The sequence below is a fragment of the Oryx dammah genome, unplaced genomic scaffold (assembly GCF_014754425.2).
Source record: "Oryx dammah isolate SB20612 unplaced genomic scaffold, SCBI_Odam_1.1 HiC_scaffold_21, whole genome shotgun sequence".
NCBI lineage: Eukaryota > Metazoa > Chordata > Mammalia > Artiodactyla > Bovidae > Oryx > Oryx dammah.
In genome coordinates this window covers 16,586,185-16,607,485 of record NW_024070205.1, presented here as the reverse complement: position 1 = coordinate 16,607,485, position 21,301 = coordinate 16,586,185, and the positions used below count along the sequence as shown (strand labels likewise).

Below are 21,301 nucleotides of genomic sequence, written 5' to 3'. Positions count from 1 at the left end.
ATCCCATGTGTGGCCGCTGGAGGGCAGCAGTGGATTCTCCGGTTTACCCTAGCAGATGAAGGCTCACGTTCTCAGCCTGCAAGTCTGGGGCAGGCCTGGTTAAAAAAGTGGAAATGGCGCCATGGATGCTAACTGAGCTAGGAGAAATGGCTTTTTCCTTCTCGTGAAGTGTGCAAGGGGATTTCAGAAAGAGGAGGTGTGAGCCAAAGGGCCTCACAGGACAGTGGTCTGGGGCCAGGCTGCTCCTCTCGGTCCCACTTCCTTCCCCAATTCAGGATCCAGGGAGCCAGAGTCAGCCCTCCTCTGTCACACTCTCCTCCCAGGAATCCTGCTTCTGTGAAGTCCCAGGCCCCGAGGCCCTTCCCAGCTCCCATCACACCCCGAGGCAGCCGCCACCTGTACCACGCCAGGCCACGAATCCATCCACACGACTGTGGCCACTCAGCTTTCCTTTCTCTGAGATGGGGGTCAGATGGGGCCAAGCTTCACAAGGAATGCTAGGAGCATGGCCACTGTGTTGCCTCTCTGTCCAAGGGGGGACTCCCCAGGCTGCAACCTGACACGGACCCTGGGCGCTGGGGAGGTGAACGAGGTCCCAGGTGAAGCTGGCTCACAATACATTCTTCCCGGAACAAGGTATGGGAGGAAAATACACACTGGAATACAGCTGAAAGTTTGAAGACTGCTCTGAGCGCGGCTGGTCAAGAAGACTTTGTCCCAAGACAATAGTTCCTGGCCAGCTGTGGAACTGCCAGGCAGGAGGAGTACAAGGCTTTTGGGTGTTTGTGGCTGTGGAACCGGGGGGTGAATGCTCCTGCTGGCTTTGGGGAGCACCGAGAAGTACTCTTTCCTGTGGCCTTCAGACAGCCATGTGCTGGTAAATAAAAACTATTAAAACTTAAGGAATTGAGGAGTTTTTGAGTACTTATCACCTCTGTTTTTAATACAAGGTATTTAACTGCCGTGCTTAGCCACTCAGTCATGTCCGACTCTTTGGGACCCCATGGACTGCAGCCAGCCAGGTTCTGTCCGTGGAGATTCTCCAGGTAAGAATACTGGAGTGGGTTGCCATGCCCTCCACCAGGGGATCTTCTCAACCCAGGGATAGAACCCAGGTCTCCTGCATTGCAGGCAGATTCTTTACTGTCTGAGCCATCAGGGAAGCCCAAGAATACTGGAGTGGGTAGCCTATCTCTTCTCCAGGGGAACTACCTGATCTAGGAATTGAGGGGGTCTCCTGCATTGCAGGTGGTTTCTTTACCAGCTAAGCTACCCAGGAAGCCCATTTAACTGCTACTTAGTATAATTTAATTTTTTTGACTGAGTTTAACAACCAACTGGTAAAATTTCTGAAAATTTTCAAATGGTTCTAGCAGGTCAGTATGAGTCAACTCAGGTGCATCACTCCCGGAGATCAGAGGACAAGACCCAGAAAAGTTCGTAGAAATGATGTCACATCTGCTGGGCCTCCTGGGAGAACCCAGTGCCCAGGGTGCACCCCTGCCCCTCCATCCCTAGGAGAGGAGCCTGGAGTATCTTTGCAGCTGGAAGTTGAAGATTGAGCATGCCCACTGGACACCCAGCTGCCCCCCATCCTAGCACCATGGAGATGACACCCTGGCCCCCTGCCTCCCTTCCTCCTCGACGATCCCATTGGTTCAAGGTTGGAAATTGGAAACCTGAGAAACGGCAGTGTGTGTGTTAGTTGCTCAGTCTTGTCTGACTCTTTGCAACCCCACGGATTGTAGCCCACCAGGCTCCTCTGTCCATGGGATTCTCCAGGCAAGAGTACTGGAGTGGTTTGCCATTTCCTTCTCCAAAATGGCATTAGTCGGCCCCAGAGTCAAAAGAACAAAGGCTAGGCCTTCAGGTCTCCTGCAGAGTTGAATTTGGGTTTGTAGGAGAGACCCAAAGATGGATATTCTCATCCATGCTGAGTCCTTTGGGGACTTCCAGCTGTCACTGACCCTCCTTGTCACCTGGGACCTGCAGCAGCTCGAGCTCCATTCTCGTGTCTGTGCTTTTCCGGCTTCAGACACTTCTGTCTCTAAGCTACTCTGGAACCTTGGGAAAATGTGCTTCCCGGCTTGTTTCCTAGGGCTGCTCAGGACTCATCTCATTTCTAGGGGAGTCAGTGCCTTCCCATCCTGACAGCTCCGTGTAACCACCCTCCACCTGCTCTGGCCTGGGGCCTTTACTGCCTTCACACAGTCAGGGTCTTAGTGTCCACCCAAGGCTGTGGGGGAGATCACAGACATGGCTCCAAGCACTGGACCCCTCCAGTGAGGAAGGTAGGGGATCTTCTGTGGGCATGGTGTTGCGGGCAAGAGAAGAATCTCTGGCTGGCAATGAACTGAACTTCCATGTCTTTTGAATGAGATGAAGACGCTCTAAAGGGGAAACTACCTACGGACCCCATCCTACCTCCAGGGAACCTGCTGGAGTCCAGTTGGGAGATGGTACAGGTGAGATAACTAAGAACATGCTCTTAGCTTGAGAGCAATTAATTACCCTTCCAAGAGCAGACCCTGCTGCAAACACCCTCCAGGGGTTGCAACCCTCCCCCTCCCCCACTGTACCCTTTGGAGGCAGGAGGTCCCGAACGTTCCCACTTTTCCAGCCCCACTCACCGATCTCCTCGTACCGCATCACCGTGCCCAGGTTGGCATTCTCATCTAGGGAGGCAAAAGGGAATGCAGAAGCATCAGGGAACCAGCTTCCTGGTACCTGACTCTCAATCTGCCTGAGGGGCTTCTCAGAGGGAGAACACGGGCTGGGATGGGTGGGTGCAAGTAGGGACATCTGAGTAGCATAAATGGAGAGCACGGTCCAGCTTGAAACGGAGAGGGAACACTTCCTCAGGCTCCAGGGCAGGATTCACTGTTCTGGGAATTCAGAACTAGACCACCTGGCTGGGTAGCCAGTGATGGACACACACGCACTCACGCCGAGAGCCTTCTGTTTCCTTTTGTATTGGAGTGGGAGGAGGCTGGCCACAAAAGCAGCATCCTCAAACCTAAGGAGGCAGTTTGGCAGAGTCACAAGGAGGTGGCCCTCTCTTGTTCAGGGTTACCTGGTTCAGAGAACAAGCAAAACTGAGTAGGCTGAGATTTTTCATATGGCAGAAGGCAAAGCCCCAGGAAATTGTCAAAGAGACAGAGGCTTTGCCATGGGCGCTGAAGGGGCGCCCCGCATGGGGCCTACGGTATGCACAGCACCACAGAGATGACACCCTGGCCCCCTGCCTCCCTTCCTCCTCGACCATCTCTGTTGGTTCAAGGTTGGAAGTTGGAAACCTGAGAAATGGCAGTAGTTGGTCCCAGAGTCAAAAGAATGAGGGCTAGACCTTCAGCTCTCCTGCAGAGTCAAATCTGGGTTTGTAGGAGAAAGAGACCTAAAGGTGGGTATTCTCATCCATGCTGAGTCATCCACTTTTTTTCTCCAAAAGAATGGAGAAAATGAAGAAAAGGGCGTGTATGTTCTTAGCCTCTCAGCAGAAGTACTGACATGGGCAGAGCCGGGAGGGCCTGAGAGGGGCCACTGGGCCCCTGAAAACTCTCAGATAGGTGGACACATTCCATGGAAGGAGGGACCAGCACAGCCCAGAGAAGGAAGGTGAGTGCGGGAGATCTCCAGGAGCCTCAGGCCAGGATGGTCGCATCCCTTGGCTCCCGTCACAGATGGGCTCTGCAGGCCCAGTGACATCTTCTATTCTCCCTCAATCATTGCGCTATAAGTGCTTCAGGCCACAGCAGGTGCTAGGGGTGTCTGCTGCATGAAAGAGGGAGGAGGAGAAAAAGAGGGTGGCTGCTCCCTTACCCACAAAGGTGAAACGCTCCACTGGTGGGCGAACACAGCAGATCCGGCTCAGGCTTTCTCCCACCTTTCCCAGGATCTTGGCTACGGGAGAGAGCAAGACAGACGGGCAGACAGAGAGGACCACTCATAACTCACAGTCTCATCAGCCCCGCCTTGGGGCCCTGGAAACTATGGGGCTGCGTGGAGGGGTGGGGATTGGGTCATGGGGGGCAGGAGGGTGGAGAGAAAGAACAGAAAGGTGACGGCCCCATTCCTGCTTCTCATTTCCAGTCCACGGAACAAACAATCTGAGCCCTAGATCAGAATCTATTTTCTGGTGGTGTTTATGACAGTGTTGAAAAATTGGAAAATATAGAAGAATGAATATTAAAAGGAAAAGAAGTATCCATAATTTTACCGCTAGTGATAACTGCCACTGAAGTAGTCATATATTATTTATTTTCTTCCATTTTTATTATGCATACTATGCAGGTATTTCTTGTTGTTTAGTCACTAAGTCGTGTCTGGCTCTTGCAACTCCACGGACTGTAGCCCACCAGGCTCCTCTGTCCATGGGATTCTCCAGGCAGGAATACTGGCATGCGTGGCCATGCCCCATCCCAGGGGATCTTCCTGACCCAGGGATCGAACCTGAGTCTCCTGCGGCTCCGGCATTGTAGGTGGATTCTTTGCCGATGAGCCACGGGGGAAAGACCTTTGAGCTGCGTAACCTCTGGCAAATCACTTACCTTCTCTGGAGCTATTTTCTTTTTGTAAGTGGGAATATAGTATCTATATCACAGAATTACTGCATTAAATGAGAATCTGTGTAATGCACGGAGCACTGGGCAAGCAGAAGTGTTGGGTAAGTGCTGGGGGCCCTTGAAGGGATGACTGAAGCTGGCTGGGGGGCTGGGGTTAGGGGCTGGCAGCAGACTGCCTGGGTTTGACCTCTGTCCCTGCTACTTCCTACCGTGTGACCTTGGCAGGATGCGCAACCTCCTTGGAAAAGGCAGAGGAAAATGTTCCCTTTGGTACCTTTAATTCCCAGTTAGGGCAGTCATATTTATGTTAAAATACATACCATCAACCCCTGTCTCTCTCTGTCCCTGAATCTGTCTCTATCACTGTGACTATTTCTCTCTGATGCTGTTTCTTACGGGTTCTCAAAGCATGGTCCCTGGACCATCGACTTTTAAAAAATGCAAATTCTCTTCTTTCTTCCAGACCTACTGAATCAAGTTCTGGGACAGTGCTTAGTGATCTGAGTTAACAAGAACTCCAGGCGATTCTGAAGTTCGAGAGCCTCTGCTCTACACCAGCGTTTCCCTACCTGCGGTGGGCTTGCTGGGCGCGTTGTTGTTCTGGTAGATGGGTTGGGAGGTCTCATTTCGGGGCTGTCCGATCACAGGTGTCATGGAGGGTGTGTTGACGTTGGAGAGGATGCAGCCAGTCACCCGCTGCGGGGAGGAAGAAGAGCACAGTCAGTGAAGTCTTTTCCAGTTATCCCCAAACATTCATCTGCTTGGCCATCATGGTGAGGTGTCCCAGAGCTGAGACAGTGGACTGGGGGAGGGTTCTAGACCCTAGTTGTGCCCTAGACTACACTAGGCTGGTAAGAGGCGAGATGACTCCCTGGGAAATGCATTGGATGTGTTGTTGAACAGACCTGTGTTCAAGTTTGAGTTCTGTCCCCTTCTGGCTGCGTGACCTTGGATAGTTAACTTACCTGGTCTTGAACCTCAGCTCGAATGCCTCACTGACAGCGGCAACAAGAGCCATCTCTCTGGGTTGTGGCGGCCTTACACGAGCGCCCATACATGGAGCGCCTTTAGAACATCTGGCACATGAAAGAAACTGCGCATGTTGTGACTTTCCGTAGAATGCGCGTGCCTTTCCCGCCTGCTTCATGGGACTCAAAATGAGGTCATGTCTGCAGAAGGGCTGTGCAAGCTCGGGAAAGGTCACACAAACACCAGGCGCTATCACCACCTGCTGCCTCTCCAGGCCAGAGATGCCAGTGACAGGGCCAGGCCGCGGAGCGGTGCCAGGCCAGAGATGCCAGCGACAGGGCCAGGCTAGGGAGCGGTGCTGGGCGGAGCAGGATGTCTGCGCTGCAAGAAGGGGGAGGAGGGGCTCTGGGAACTCTGCGCCTGCTCAGAGTGTAAATACACATTCCAGAGCCAAACGGAAATGCTCTGTGTATTATCCATTGTGCTGTGTTATCTGGGCTGCCACTTCTCTTAGTGCCACAGCAAACACAGCGCTGATAACGCAGCATTCTTCACAGCTGACCCAGAAACAACCCCCCCACCCACCCCTGGCCTTGGCCCATGGAGGGTGGAAGAGCAGCTTCTGGGCCACAGAATAACAAAGGATGAATTTTCAATCTGCTGAGCTTCACAGGGCTGTTGCTTATTCAAAGTCCCTTCCCTGAGAGCCAGCTTCCCCTCATCCCTGGCCCACCACCCTTTCTGGATTACTGACTCCCTCTGCTGGAGGGCTTCCCGGTGGCTCAAGGGTAAAGAATCCACCTGCCAAGAGGGAGATGCAGGTTTGACCCCTGGGTTGGCAACCCACTCCAGCATTCTTGCCTGGGAAATCCCATGGATAGAGGAGCCTGGCGGGCTGTTACAGTCCACGGGGTCGGAACAAGTCGGACATGACTGAGCACACAGGCTGCCAAGGGACCCCCAGGTCCCAGGGCTGGGGTGACCCTCCAAAGGCATCTTCCACATGCCACCCTGGAGGCAGAGCAGCACATGAGTCTTTCTGAGCCCTGGAAGGGCAGGCGTTGATCTTGTGGGCTGACTTGTCACTTCTGTGATGGGAGATGGGCATAGCAGTATCCTGCTGCATCTGGGAGCCAGCCGAGGTTGGGGACCACGGGATCATCTCAGCCTGCTTTGTGGGATTCTCTGGCCGGCTGTGGCTGGTCGAGTGGAAGGGACAGCTTGCCTCCCTTTTATTATGACTTCACCTCCAGAAAAGAAAAACGCCACCTTCTCAGTCTGGGAGCCGAGGAACATCTTCCTCTTGCGGCATGCGTCATTAGTCCCATTCGACTTGTTCTGTGCTGGAGAAGAAACGTGCTGGCCACCTGCCCTGCTCTGCCCTCCAGAGGCTCCCACGTTCTCACAGCCTTGCCTCGCCTATTAAGCCCTGTGTCTATCTCTCTGACAGGTCCACTTTCCATGCCAGGAACACCGGCCTGATGCTGGGACCAGGGAGACTGAGAGTTACCAGCAGCTCCAAGCTCCCACTCCTGCTCCAAGGCGGGGGACCATCAGAACTGACATTCTCTGCTGGCTTGTAACCATCACTCAACAGCTGTGGCTCCTGGCCAAGCATCTCAGGCCCAGACTGATGCCTCTGGGCATGAGTAACAGAGGGAGGGTTCGGGAAGCCCAGACTTTTAGACAGCAGAACAGCAGCCACGGTTTCTGGCTGGGCAGAGCCAGGGCTCAGGAATGCCTGCAGGGCCCCTGATTCCTCATTCCATCGAGCAGCCTGAGGCTCCCGGTGACTGAAAGGAGCGCAGCCCCCCAGCAGCGCCCCCAGCTGACCCACAGTGTGAGAAATAAGCTTCTGTGAAGCCACTGAGATCTGAAGGATATTTGTGTATCTCAGCCTGCCCTGACGGATACATCTTTATTACTGCTGTTGTTGAGACCAGCCCAGAGGAGCAGGTCAGGGCCACCTTGTCCTGTCGAGGGGACTCAGGATGTCTTAGAAGGGTTCTCAAAGCAGAGAGAAGGGGGTTGGGTTTTCTTCAGCTTAATAGATGAAGCACCAGCCAGCTTGTCCTTTCTACTCCTCTTGCTCTTAACTCCCTGGATGGTCTGGAGTCCCAGGTCCACGTCTGTTCAAATAACGCGGGTAGAGTGGGGGTAGGGGGATGGTTGAGGCTGCTGAGAGCGCCCCAAGGAGAAGATTCTGACAGGCCCTCTGACCGTGAATACAGAGGGAATGGGCGCACTCCCTGCGTCAGGATGATGCCACTCTGATCACAGTTTGGGGCGGGGGGGCGGGGGGCTCTGCATCAGGACCAGTGGAGGCGAGCAGGAAGCCCTGCGTCTTGTCTCCGTGGGCCGGGCTTCTTGCCATCAATGGTACTGCTTTTCACCCTGTCACGGTGGAGCTGATGGGTTGGCATCCATCTGTGAAGGGTACTTTCTGCACATGCCGACTGCTGCTGCTGGCTGGCGTGGAACCTGTGCTTTCCTAGCAACCAGCTCTTTGGTCGCTGCACCTGGCCACAAGCCCCAGGCAGCTGTCAGGGTGGGCGAGGCAGTCACTGTGGGTCCTAAGATACCCTGGTTCACCTCTCTGCGCTTCCTGGTTGTTGTTGTTTGGGCACTAAGTTGTGTCCGACTCTTTGTGACCCTATGGACTGTCGTCCCCCAGGATCCTCTGGTGGGTTCATGGGATTCCCCAGGCAAGAATATTGGAGTGGTTTGCCATTTCCTCCTCCAGGGGATCTTCCCCACCCAGGGATCGAACCCCCGTCTCTTGCATTGGCAGGCAGATTCTTTAGCACTGAGCCAAGACGGAAGCCCATGCTTCCTTTTACCCACAAATAAATCAGAGGTGAGAACACACTGTCTGTGCGTGGACTCCTGTGAGGAGGAAAGAGTGTGCCTGGTGTACAATGCCTGCAGGAGTGCAGTACTGCAGCCCTGGCACAGCACCGGGCAAGGGGACCGCCGGGTCCTCCGGAGGTGCGGTGGGAGGACCTGGCCCCTTGTGCCTCCACCCAGCGCTCCTTTCTCCTCCTTCTCTTATCACTTTGTGAAGTTTCCCAGCTGCAGGGTTTCTGAATCCAGCCTTGAACTTGCTGCCGGGAGATGAAAGCTGCCCCCAGTCATATTCAGGAGGAGTTCAAGGCAGGGAGCAGGCTCTGGGGCTGTTCTGGGTTCCCAGTCTCACTGCCCTCCTGGATGCTGCTCAGAGCTGGTCTCCCCACGGCTGGCGGAGAAGCCGGGAACACCTGGGGCAGTCCCCCTTTCCCAGGCTGCCTGGCCTCTGCGGGCCCCCGGCCCAGAGCCCGGCCCAGCTCACCTTCATGAGGTCCCGATGGTGTTCGAGGACGCTGCAGGTCGTCTGCCAGGTGTCCTGGTAGCACTCCCACGGGTCCACCCTGACGATCGGAGAGACAAACTTCCCTTGGCTTCCATTCTCACACTCTTCGCTTACAGGTTCCTTCCAAAGGCAGAGCTCAAAAAGCTTACACAGACTTGGTCATATCGTGTACTTAGATCTCAAATCAAATAAAACATGAGCTTGAAATACCTTCCTGAGCCTCAGTTTCCCCTCTGTAAAATGAGAGGAAAATGCTACAGGCTTACATGAACTGATGCTGGCACTGGTCTGGCCGGGTTTAATACCAGCACCAGACCCTCCCAACTGTGGGGCTTTGAGTAAGTTATGTGATTTTGGGTGCTCACTTTCCCCATTTGTAAAATGAGAATAACAATAATAACTCTCCTGTGGAGTTATTAAAAGGGGTCAGTGAGTTGTACATGCAGAGTGCTTAGAATAGCATCTTGCTCCCATTCTGGGGAATTCTCTTCTGGACCTTACAGGATTCTGATAAGAATGAAACTAGCCACGTCCTCATCAAGTGGTGACTGCAGGTACCTGAACTGGGGAAACTGCCTGTGTCGGCTCCTGCGTGTGGTGGGCATGGAGGTGGGTGCGGCAGCCACACTGGAAGGCACAGTTCCCAGACCGGCCACTCCTGCTTCACCCAGGACATGAAGTGAGCCAGGACCCAGGCCCAGAGGGAGGCAGTGCTCCGGCTTCATTACCAACTTAATGAGCTGCTAAACTGGGACGTTTTTCTCAAACACGTTCTTAGCAGTTGAGCATTCTGTCACCTCCCACCAGGCAGCACAATTAGGGTTCCCAGAGACAGGCCTCACAAACTGAAAATGCTCAGAGGACCCGGCTTGCCCTGAGCCTGACCCTCTCAGATCCCTGACCTGAGACAGGCATCCTCTCTGAGCTGGGCAGACCCCGGACCTGGCTGAACAGGTTCCCCGGCGCCCAGGGGCTTTGCGGGCCCAGCTCCTATCTTCAGAGCTAGCTGCGACCTCTCTGGTGATCTCAATTCTCAAAATTCTGATGTTCCCAGCCCCTGGAGCCGTGCACTATGTACTCAGTAAATATGCGTTGAAGGAAAGGGGGAATTATTTCAGAGTCTTCTAATCACAGACAAGCAGGAACCGTTTCCTGTCCCACTGGACCCTTCCTTCCCCCGAGATCATGATGGGCAGAGCTAAGAGGCTTTGCTTCTACCCAGACTTGACCACAGATGTGCTTCCCTCGCAAGCTCCTTGACTTCTCCTAAGCCGTCTCCCGACCTCACCTCTATCTCAGGGCGGCGGTTGGGGGGGGGGGGATGAGAAAGTCTATAAAGGGCATGCGCTGCTCCCACAAATTACTGCACACAAATGGCACGGATCACCGTTTAATTATCATCTTTGCTTCCCTTCACTGCTCTCATTTCCGCCCACCTCATTTCTCCCCTGCTAACTCTCTGCAGCCCTCATTCTGAGGTCAGCGGCCCTTCATTTCCTTCCTTTCATGGAAACCTCTAGGTGCTGCTTATTCTTTCATGAGGGGGAATTACGGGACACATGGTGTGTCATTATTTTTTTAAAATCATCATCTTCTCATGCAAATTATAACTGTAGGAGCTGTGGGGAGCATAATTAGCATACTTAGTGGAAGCCTGCGTTAATTACACAGCCAGCTCAGCGGATAATGGTGTCTGCCATCTTAGCAAGGGGCCCATCCAGGGACCCTCTGAGGGAAAAGCTGTGTGCACTCATACCCACCTCCCTCCAGCCCCCAACACACACCTCTGTCCCGCCCTTGGCACGGGGCCCTAGGGAGCCTGAACAGGAACGGAAAAGAGCCAAGGCCGGAACCTTCCCTGAAAGGTAGTGAAGAGCTCATGGAAGCGAGTGGGGATGGAAGCGGAGAGGCATTTTGAGTTTTCTGGCCCCCACCCCAATCCCCATGACATTTTTGGAAACTCTGAGCAGACTCGTAAGTCCACAGGTGCCAGAGCAGATGAAATACTGAAAGCTCCCTCTTTAGTTTCACGGGCTCCATGGCTTGGTTAAAAAAATGAGTCACCAGTTAGGCCACCCCACAATGTTTACATGATTATCGCCTGCATGGGGCTAATATCTCCCCCATGCTCCCCACTCCTGTGGGTTCCAAACTGCTGTGGGGACCTTTCCTCTTTCCCACCCAGCCCCAGGGAGTCCCAGGGCCGCCCACTTTGGCATCCTCAGGCCCACCCTACCTGATCCAGTCGGAATTCTGGACGGCCAGCTGACACATGATGAGACGGTGCCGGCTCGACACAAGACCCTGGGAAGCAACAGAGCGACCGCTAAGAGGCCGGCCCTGCTCCCCACAGCCTCCCCAAGATGCCATCCCAAGCCAGCCCATTATAAAAGGGCACCATTTTTCAGGGATGACAGAGAATGAGAGTGGGAGCCCTCCACATGTCAGGCTGCCACACACAGCCATGGAGCAGATGTGCCGGAGTGGGGAGAAGAGAAAGGAGGGTGTGAGCGGTGCGCTCCCCTCCCCATCAGAGTCAGAGCCTCTGCCGACTAGGGCGGCCAGGGCGCACCCATCACAGGGATGAGACAACATGGCAAGTGCTGCCTGGTCTCCCGGCTCCATCGGGCTGGGTGACTTCCCCGGAGTCCACCAGGTTGTATCTGGGGGAGGAGGTGAAGGACTTTGACAGCGTCCAGATTTCCTGAGATGTGTGGCAGGGAGGGAAGGAAAGGGAACATGAATTGTAAATCAGATTATAAGAGGCAGAGGCCTTTTCTCCTAAAATCCCAGGAAAGATTGCCCGGCCCATAACCAGCCACCAGTCTGGCATCCTTGGCCCTCAGCAGGGGGGCCAGCTCCGCTTCTAGCGCGTTCTGACTGGGGCTGGGCATGGGCAGCTGTTTCTCCCAGCTGCTGCCCAAATCCCACTGGCTCAGGTCTGACTGTGGTCCAGAGACGGGAAGCAGGACACCTGCTACTGGGGGTTTTGCATCTCTAAGAATCGCAGCAAAGACGGCAGCGGGGCAGTTTTACGGCAGCGGGGCAGTTTTACGCCAGTGGCATCATCAGGTCAGGAACGGGGCTTAGGGAGGATGGAGACAAAGGAGAAACCCACCTGTTTTCCATAGGAGTCGTGGACAGGAGAGACGATCCCGCCAATGACAATAAACCTTCCAGTTTTGTGCAGATAATCCCTGGCTCTTTCTAATTAAGAGAAGAAAACCTCATATTATAAACAAGAAAGGTGTAAGTTAAAAGTAATCGTTGAGATCAATACCTTCAGCTCTGTAAGGCTTATTCCCCATCTTTCTTGCCATTTAAATGGAAAGTGCCAACTTTCAAAGCAAACGTGGGTGATTCAAAAGGTGCTGGAACCAGATTTCAGTTCCCAAAGCAAAATGATTTAGAACTCAAGGGGATTAATCCAGGTTTAAAGGTTCAGTGCTGGATGAGTTTAGAGAGATTTAAAACAAGCACCTGCCTCAAAGCAACTGATTGGAATTTACCACTACGATCACTAGCAGAAATTATTCCAAAGCGGAGGAGTAGTTTTTAAAAAAGAAAAAAGAAGAACCTTCTTATAATATGAAAGGTGGGCTGATTGCTTCATCTAGTTATTCAGAAGAGGAAATCCATCAAAACAAATTTCAAGGGCCTTCTACGTAATTAGGGAGAATTAACAATCAGACCAGAAAACTGTCATTACAGTTGGTTGAGAAAAGTTCAGCCAAAAAAAATCTCCCCCTTTTTTTCTGCTGAAAATAATCTGTGATGTTGCTTTTTCAAATTTACCAGACAAGCCCAATTTCATTTTCATGAGCCAATACAGCTAATTAAGAAGGGGTGAAGGGTTTTGGTTCCATCTTTCTTCTAGGGCAGCTCATTGTGCAAATCCAATAGCACTGAGCATCTAGAGCTGAGGGAAGGTGGCATGGATTTACTGAATAGGCGAGGGAGTCTGTAAGGGACCAGGGCCTTGGGCAGCAGAACTGTCTGTGTCGTTTACAAGCAAGGTTCTGGGATTACCTTGCTGGCTCTCTTGCAACTTAAAAATAAGCTGTCTCATGAGCCCGCGTGCTGCAACGACTGAGCCGTGCACTCTAGAGACTGCACTCTGCAACCAGAGAAGTCTACACACTGCAATGAAGAAGAGCCGGCACAGCGCCCCACCCCCGCCAACCCCAAAAAACAAATTGTATCTTCTCTGTGGTTTCTTTAAAAAATAATAATAATAAATAAGTCTCATCACATTTGCCTTTTCCTTCTTTCAGTGTGAAATCTTGGAGTTTTTTTTTTAAAGAGATCTTAAAAAAATAATAGTAAACTTTATTTTTTGGCATAGTTTTAGATGTACAGAATAATTGGGCAGATAGTACATAGAGTTCTATGTATTCAACCCCCTATCTTTTGATCTCCCCCACACCCTACTTCCCCTATTATACCCCTATACAACCTTGCACTTGTGTGGTATAATTGTTACATTTGATGGGCCTGTGTTGACCCATTATTATTAACTACAGGCCACAGTTTACATTGAGATTCACTCTTTGTGTTGTAAGGTTCTATGGCTTTTGACAAATGCATAATGACACGTGTCCATATTACAGTTTCGTAGAGAATAGTTTCTCCCCCTGAAAATCCACTGTGCTGTGCCTATTCATCTCTCTCCCTCCCCACTGCCGCTGGTAATCACTGATCTTTTTACTCTCTCTGTAGTTTTTTCCTTTTCCAAAATGCCAAATAGCTGGAACCATACACCATGTGGCCTCTTTAGACAGACTTCTTTCACTTAGCAATCGGTATTTAAGGTTCCTCCAGGTCTTTCCCTGGTCTGAGAACTCATTTCTTTTTATTGCTGAATAATAATCCATTGTCCGGACAGACCAGTTTGTTTATTCATTCACTAACTGAAGATCTTCTTGGCTGCTTTCAGTTTTCACAGATTATGAATAAAGCTGATGTTACAGTCACGTGTAGATTTTTGAGTGAACATACATTTCAACTCAGGTAAATATTTAGAAGCATGATTGTGGGAACATATGGTAAAAGTATGTCTAATTCGTAAGAAACTGCCAAACTGTCTTCCAAAGCGGGTGCGCAATTTAGCATTCCCGCCAGCAACGAATGAGCGTTCCTGCTGCTCCACCAGCATTCAGTATTACCAGTTTTGTTTTCCTATTTGAACCATTCTAACAAGTGTGCCACTTTTGCCTTTTAAAAGATGACTGATACTATTTCACTAATTTCCAAATTTTACTTTGAGGTCAAGGATTAACTGAAGACCCTGTAACAAAACCTGTTTGAAATCTGAATAAATTCTTTAGCCTCCCCTCTTCCCTTTGCCCTTTATACCCCAGTCTTCCTTAGGATCATTTTCGTACAGCCTTTGGCTATCACAGATCCTGTGCTGCAATAAGCCAGACCTTGTTTCCTCTCCCTGTCTTACAGAAAATGTCCTCTCTTTATTCTCCACTTTCCCAAGTTTTGTGTTTGAAGCTCAGCTCTACCCCATGTCTGGCATGCCTGCCCTGGCAACATCTCCTTTTGCTAGACTTACTGACCTACTAGCTCCCTGATCACCCTGTTCAAGGGACCTGGTCCAGAAATTGCTTCTGAAAGTGTATGTCTTTGCTCCTCTTCTGTACAGAATTCTTCAAAGCCAGGGGACTTTGCTGTAGAGAAGAGGTCCCAAACTCATAAGAAGATGTACAATTAACATACGTGTGAGAACAAGCTGAGAATAAGATGATTTACATTGAAACAACCGTGGCTTGTTCAGTTGCCACTGTGCAGGCTTAAGAAAACATTTCCATGTTCCAAAAGTCGCTCAGTCTGTCTCCCATGCCAAAGACTTCTTAGGCTCTTGAGCACTTGGTATAGTGGCTTGTTCATTGAGCAATACATGTTCAACAAGTGCTCATACCTAGAAGGCTCATGTAGCCACCTTCCCTTAGGGGTTCTTTCCACTGGGCCACGTTGATCCAGAGAGCCAAGCTCTGTTCCTCAGACTACACACAGGGATTTCCAAAAGAAATAGGTTGCACCAAGCAACCTCACTGCCTTAGAAAACACTACCCTTTTCCTCTGGCCAATATGAGCGGTCACTTCCCCTGGCAATGCTCCACTGCTCACTGCCTCACAAAGAAGCAATTTCTGAAACAAACAGCCCCAACCCTAACCCTGAAAACAGGATTCTTGATCTGAAGTAGTTAAACCCAGAAAAGTCATGATGGTGATCATGCAGGCAATTCAATTCATTTAACATTTATTGAGCACAAAATACCATGCTGGATGCCAAAGGGATAAGAGTGGCTTTATTTATTATTCTCCACAGGTTCACAATAATGGAGAAACAGAATGCTATACTGATGGCTCTGATGAGAGACAAAGCGGGTGAGTGCCATAGCCACGGCTTTCAATGTTGTTCTCGGTGGTAGTGTTTTACTATAATCCACAGTAAGAAACACATTTTATATCCTGATGCAACACATACATATGTATGTTTATGCATAATTAATGGAAACAACTGTTACAATATTGTCTAGTGTATTTTATTCTGGTAGTCATAAATTTAAGTAAAAAGCTGCTCACAACCTAGGTGTGGCACCCTTCTGCTTGAACAACTCTATGAGACAAAGGGCAAAGGGGAGGAGGGACAGGAGAGATAATTTTGTCTTTCCAAGGAGAGCAAGAAGTCCAGCAAATACCAAGAAATTTCACAATGTAAAAAAAGCTCATCCACTAGTTTAGTCTTAGTCATGAGGGTTAGGCTGTGGGGGGCTGGTAGGGGTGTGGTGAGGGTGAAGGAGGGATACTATTGGCTAGGCAAGTGGGCATCAGACTTGTGAGGGCCCTGAAAGCCAGGCCAAGGGGTGTGACCTCTGTGTCACTGGTCAACATGCATTCTGTGGACCACTTGGTCGGAATCACCAGGGAGAGGCTATTAAAATGCAGGTTTTTAGGTCCTGCTCAAGTTCTGAGTCAAAATCTTTAGGATTGAGACTTAGTCTAGGGTTTCCCTGATAGCTCAGTTGGTAAAGAATCCACCTGCAATGCAGGAGACCCCAGTTCGATTCCTGGGTCGGGAAGATCTGCTGGAGAAGGGATAGCCTAACCACTCCAGTATTCTTGGGCTTTCCTTGTGACTCAGCTGGAAAAGAATCCACCTGCAATGAAGGAGACCTGGATGTGATCCCTGGGTTGGGAAGATCCCTTGGAGAAGGGAAGGGCTACCTACACCAGTATTCTGACCTGGAAAATTCCATGGACTGTATAGTCCATGGGGTTGCAAAGAGTCAGACATGACTGAGTGACTTTCACTTTCACTTTTAAAATTAGTATCCTTAGGTGATATTTCAGAGAAGGCAATGGCACCCCACTCCAGTACTCTTGCCTGGAAAATCCCATGGATGGAGAAGCCTGGTAGGCTGCAGTCCATGGGGTCGCTGAGGGTTGGACATGACTGAGCGACTTCACTTTGACTTTTCACTTTTGTGCATTGGAGAAGGAAATGGCTACCCACTCCAGTGTTCTTGCCTGGAGAATCCCAGGGACGGGGGAGCCTGGTGGGCTGCCGTCTAGGGGGTCACACAGAGTTGGACACAACTGAAGTGACTTAGCAGTAGCAGCAGGTGATGTTTCTGATCGCAAAAGTTTGAGAGCAACAGACGTACATTGACAATAACCATAAGGTTGAGAAATACAGATAGTAAGGAATCACTGAAGGCTATTTAACACGAGGAATGATATGCTCTGAACTAGAAGAAAAACTCACAGAACAGACAGTGAAGTGGTGAAAAATCCTACCTTAAAGGAGACAGTCATTCCTGGCAGGAACTTTTGGGCCAGGTGGTGAGGAATAAAGGCAGAAATGCGTGTGTGCCTGCTTAGTCGCTCAGTCCTGTCTGACTCTTTGTGACCCCATGGACTGTAGCCCGCCAGGCTCTTCTGTCCATGGGATTCTCCAGGCAAGAATACTGGAGTGGGTTTCCATTTTCTTCTCCAGGGGATCTTCCTGACCCTGGGATCAAATCTGGGTTTCCTGCATTGCAGATGGATTCTTTACTGCCTGAACCACCAGGGAAACCCAAAGGAAGAAGACCCATCGAAAACTTCCCAGGGAACGTTTAGGGACCATGGATTTCCTCCTCTCTCTAGACATCTTGTTTGCTTTGCCTCTGGGTCTCCTCAGTTGGACGTATCAATGCCATGTCATCAATCTTTCAGACCAGACATGTATGACTGTACTAATAGCACTGGGTTTTATTCTCCGCAATTCACTTGTTGCCTTCAGTTCAGTTCAGTCGCTCAGTCGTGTCCGACTCTTTGCGACCCCATGAATCACAGCACGCCAGGCCTCCCTGTCCATCACCAACTCCCGGAGTTCAGTCAGACTCATGTCCATCGCATCAGTGATGCCATCCAACCATCTCATCCTCGGTCGTCCCCTTCTCCTCCTGCCCACAATCCCTCCCAGCATCAGAGTCTTTTCCAATGAGTCTTACCATCATTCCTTCCAAAGAAATCTCAGGGCTAATCTCCTTCAGAATGGACTGGTTGGATCTCCTTGCAGTCCAAGGGACTCGCGAGAGTCTTCTCCAACACCACAGTTCAAAAGCATCAATTCTTTGGCACTCAGCCTTCTTCACAGTCCAACTCTCACATCCATACATGACCACTGGAAAAACCATAGCCTTGACTAGGCAGACCTTAGTCGGCAAAGTAATGTCTCTGCTTTTGAATATGCTATCTAGGTTGGTCATAACTTTTATTAACCTTTATTATCCTTAATGGAATGTCAGGCAAGAAAAAAACTGGAACCCAGCTAAACAAAAATGGCCAGGAGCAGATACAATTAACATTTGTTTTTTTTTCCCCATAGAGATTTTATTGGAGAAGGTAATAGCAACCCACTCCAGTACTCTTGCCTGGAAAATCCCATGGACAGAAGAGCCTGGTAGGCTGCAGTCCACGGGGTCACGAAGAGTCAGACATGACTGAGCGACTTCACTTTCACTTTTCACTTTTATGCATTGGAGAAGGAAATAGCAACCCACTCCAGTGTTCTTGCCTGGAGAATCCCAGGGACAGGGGAGCCTGGTGGGCTGCCATCTACGGGGTCGCACAGAGTCGGACACAACTGAAGCGACTTGGCAGCAGCAGCAGAGATTTTATATGGTGGAAAACTCTATGTAGTAGTATCCATTAGTAACTCGGAACTATAATACTGTAGAAACAACACTGAACTTGGGTTCATAAGACTTCTGTATCTTGGGTAAGTCACTGAATTTCTCTGAGCCTTAAGTTTCCATATCCGTAAAATGCCTTTTTTGCAAGGTTGTTATGAAGATCAAATCAAATTCTAAATATAAGAAATGCATAATGCCTATGTGGTTTCATTGGAGAAGTCCAGCAAACAGTTAAAGAATTAAAACCAATGCTACTAGGACTTGCCTAGTGGCCCAGCAGTTAACAATCTGCCTGCTAATGCAGGGGACACTGGTTCAATGCCTGGCCCAGGGTTACAATTAGTTGTAACCACCTTAGTTGCAATCCACCTTACAATTAGAGTAAGCCTGTGCACAGCAACAAAGTCCGAGGGCAGCCAGAAAAACAAATGAACAAACCAAAAACCCTAATGCTACAGAAGGATCTAATGTAAAGCATGGCGATAAATGATTGATAAGTAAACTGATTCTAGGGCTTCCCTGGTAGTTCAGCTGGTAAAGAATCCACCTCCAGTGGGGGAGACCTGGCTTCAATCCCTGGGTTGGAAAGATTCCCTGGAGAAGGGAAAGGCTACTCATATCAGTATTCAACTCAATTCTGACACCATCAACCTGGAGATAGCATCAGATCCCACAGGTTAAGGGTTCAGTCTTACAAGACTGCCTCCTCCCTTTCAGATGGCAAATTCCAAGCTCACATGTTACTATGCTTCTGACCAACCAAAGGGCTACAAACTGGAGTTACCCATGACATAGTCCTTGGACTTCTCATGCCAGTCACAAGTCAAGGTTGTTAACTTGTATTTCTGACCGACTGGCTATAAATTAGAGGCTCCCACGATGGCCTCCTTTATTTGATTAACTTACTAAAGCAACTCATAGAACTCAGGAAATCTGTTTACTCACTAGATTACCAATTTATTACAAAGGATATTAAAAGATACCAGTCAACAGCCATATGAAGAGATACCTGTGGTGAGGTCCAGAACAAAGGAGCCTCGGTCCTCATGGAGTTTAGGGTCTCACGGAATTTGGGACATGGTGCAGTGGTATGTGGAAGCATTGTTTCCCCAACCTAGAAGATCTCTGAACCCTTGGCTTCTTGGGTTTTTAATGGAGACTTCATTATTTAGGCATGACTGATTCAGCCTCCAACCCCTATCTCTTCCCCAGAAATCAGAGGGTGGAACTGAAAGTCCCTGACTTTTATTCTCAGTTGCTTTACAAAAGTCAACTCATCAATAGCAGCCTAGTTGTGGTGGAAAGGAACCGAGGCAAGAGACCAAGTATTGAAATAAAAGATGCTCCCATTGCTTTTATCACTCAGGAAAGTCCAAGAGTTTGGGGAGCTGTAAGAAAGAGACTGTGCACAAAGAGCAAATATATATAAAAAATGTATATGTGGACATCTGAATGACCACATATATTTTTCTTATAAATCACTGCACATTGCAATCACTGCATGGCAGTAACACTGTATTACATAATTTAAATTTGCTTAAGAGTGTAGAACTTAAATTTTCTCACCAAAAAATAAATATGTGAGGTGACTGACAGATATGTTAATTAACTAGATGAGAGGAATCTTTTGACAATGTGTACTTAAATCACCACAATGCACACTTTATCTAAAAATTGTATATGTCAATTATACCTTAATAAAGCTGAAATTAAAAAAAAAATCCTAGCATTTCTCTAGAAAATAGAAAAAGGAACTCTTTCCAACTGATTTTGTGAAGCCAGTATTGCTCTGATATAAAAATCAGGCAAAGAGAGTACAAAATATGCAAAAATCACTAGCAAAGTATTAGCAAATAGAATCCAGTTGTATATAGAAAGAATTATATACCATGACTAAGTGTCATGTAATCCAGAGATAGAAGGCTGTTTCAATATTTGAAAAATCATTCAGTGTAATTCATCACATTAACAGGCTAAAGAAGAAAAACCACATGATTATATCAACTGATGCAGAAAAAGCAGCTGACAAAACTCAACATTCGTTCTTGATAAAAACTCAGAGAAGTAGGAATAGAAGGAACTTCTTCATCATGATAAAGAACATCATCATACTTAGAGCAAACATCATACTTAAAGATGAAAGACTGAATGCTTTCTTCCTAAGATCAAGAACAAGATAAAGATGGTTACTCTTACCACTGCTATTCAACATGGTGCTGGAAGTTCTAGCTGACTCAGTAAAGAAAGAAAAAGAAATGAAAGACTAAGAGATCAAAAAGAAAAATATCTATCTCTGTTGCATATGGCATGAAAGTCTCACTTAGAAATCGTGAGAGAGCTATAAGAAAATTCTAAGAAGTAATTAGTGAGTTCTATAAGATCATAAGGTAAGAGCAACATAAGAAGGCTTGGGAAAGAACATCAAGAAAAAAAAGAAGAGATGGAGAAAAGCTTTTGTAAACATACATATAAATAATATGTATGATATATACATTTTAGAAAACTTATGAACTTTTGCCTAGCTTAAAAATTTATGACATTTTGACTCTACTTGTTTGACTTAGTATGAATAGAATTTGAGGCATTTCTAATTAAAAAAAAAAAATATATATATATATATATGCAACAAGCAACAAAGGTTAACTGTATAGCAAGGGAACTACAGTCAATATCTTATAATAACTTACAATTGAAAATAATCTCAAAAATAATATATGTGTATATGTAAAACTGAATCACCTTGCTGTACACCTGAAACATTATAAGTCAACTATGCTTCAATAAAATACACATATTGAGAAAAAATCAATATAAGAAAATCAATTGCATTTTTATATGCTAGCAAAAAGTACATGGAAATTGAAATTTAAAGTACAAGGTGACTGGGACTTCCCTGGTGGTCCAGTGGTTAAGAATCCACCTTCCAATGCAGGGCATGCAGGTTCAATCCCCAGTTGGGAAACTGAGATCCCACATGCCTTGGGGCAACTAAGTCTGTGGGATACAACTGCTAAGCCCGGGCGCTCCAGAGCCCAGGTGCCACAACTAGAGAGAAGCCTGCTTGCTGCAACAAAGATCCTGTGAGCCACAACCGAGACCCAACACAGCCAAATAAATAAATGAAAAAAAAAAATAAGATGACATAACCATTCAAAAATAAAATACTTAGGAATAATGTAATAAAACATATATAGAATTCTGAAAGACACATGTACCCCAGTGTTCACTGC

At 48.6% G+C, this 21,301-nt stretch overlaps 1 protein-coding gene across 4 annotated transcripts in view; it reads right to left on the bottom strand.

Moving 5' to 3' along the window:
• NMNAT2 (nicotinamide nucleotide adenylyltransferase 2) overlaps positions 1-21,301 on the bottom strand; it is a 221,413-nt gene that overhangs the window by 26,008 nt on the left and 174,104 nt on the right. For all 4 annotated transcript variants that reach the window (XM_040263835.1, XM_040263837.1, XM_040263836.1 and 1 more), the window contains 6 exons: positions 11,999-12,087; positions 11,117-11,184; positions 8,860-8,938; positions 5,132-5,258; positions 3,820-3,900; positions 2,631-2,675 (listed from right to left, as the gene is read on the bottom strand). In XM_040263835.1, the coding sequence (XP_040119769.1) occupies positions 2,631-2,675; positions 3,820-3,900; positions 5,132-5,258; positions 8,860-8,938; positions 11,117-11,184; positions 11,999-12,087 (489 nt within the window). The remainder of the gene's footprint in view (positions 1-2,630; positions 2,676-3,819; positions 3,901-5,131; positions 5,259-8,859; positions 8,939-11,116; positions 11,185-11,998; positions 12,088-21,301) is intronic.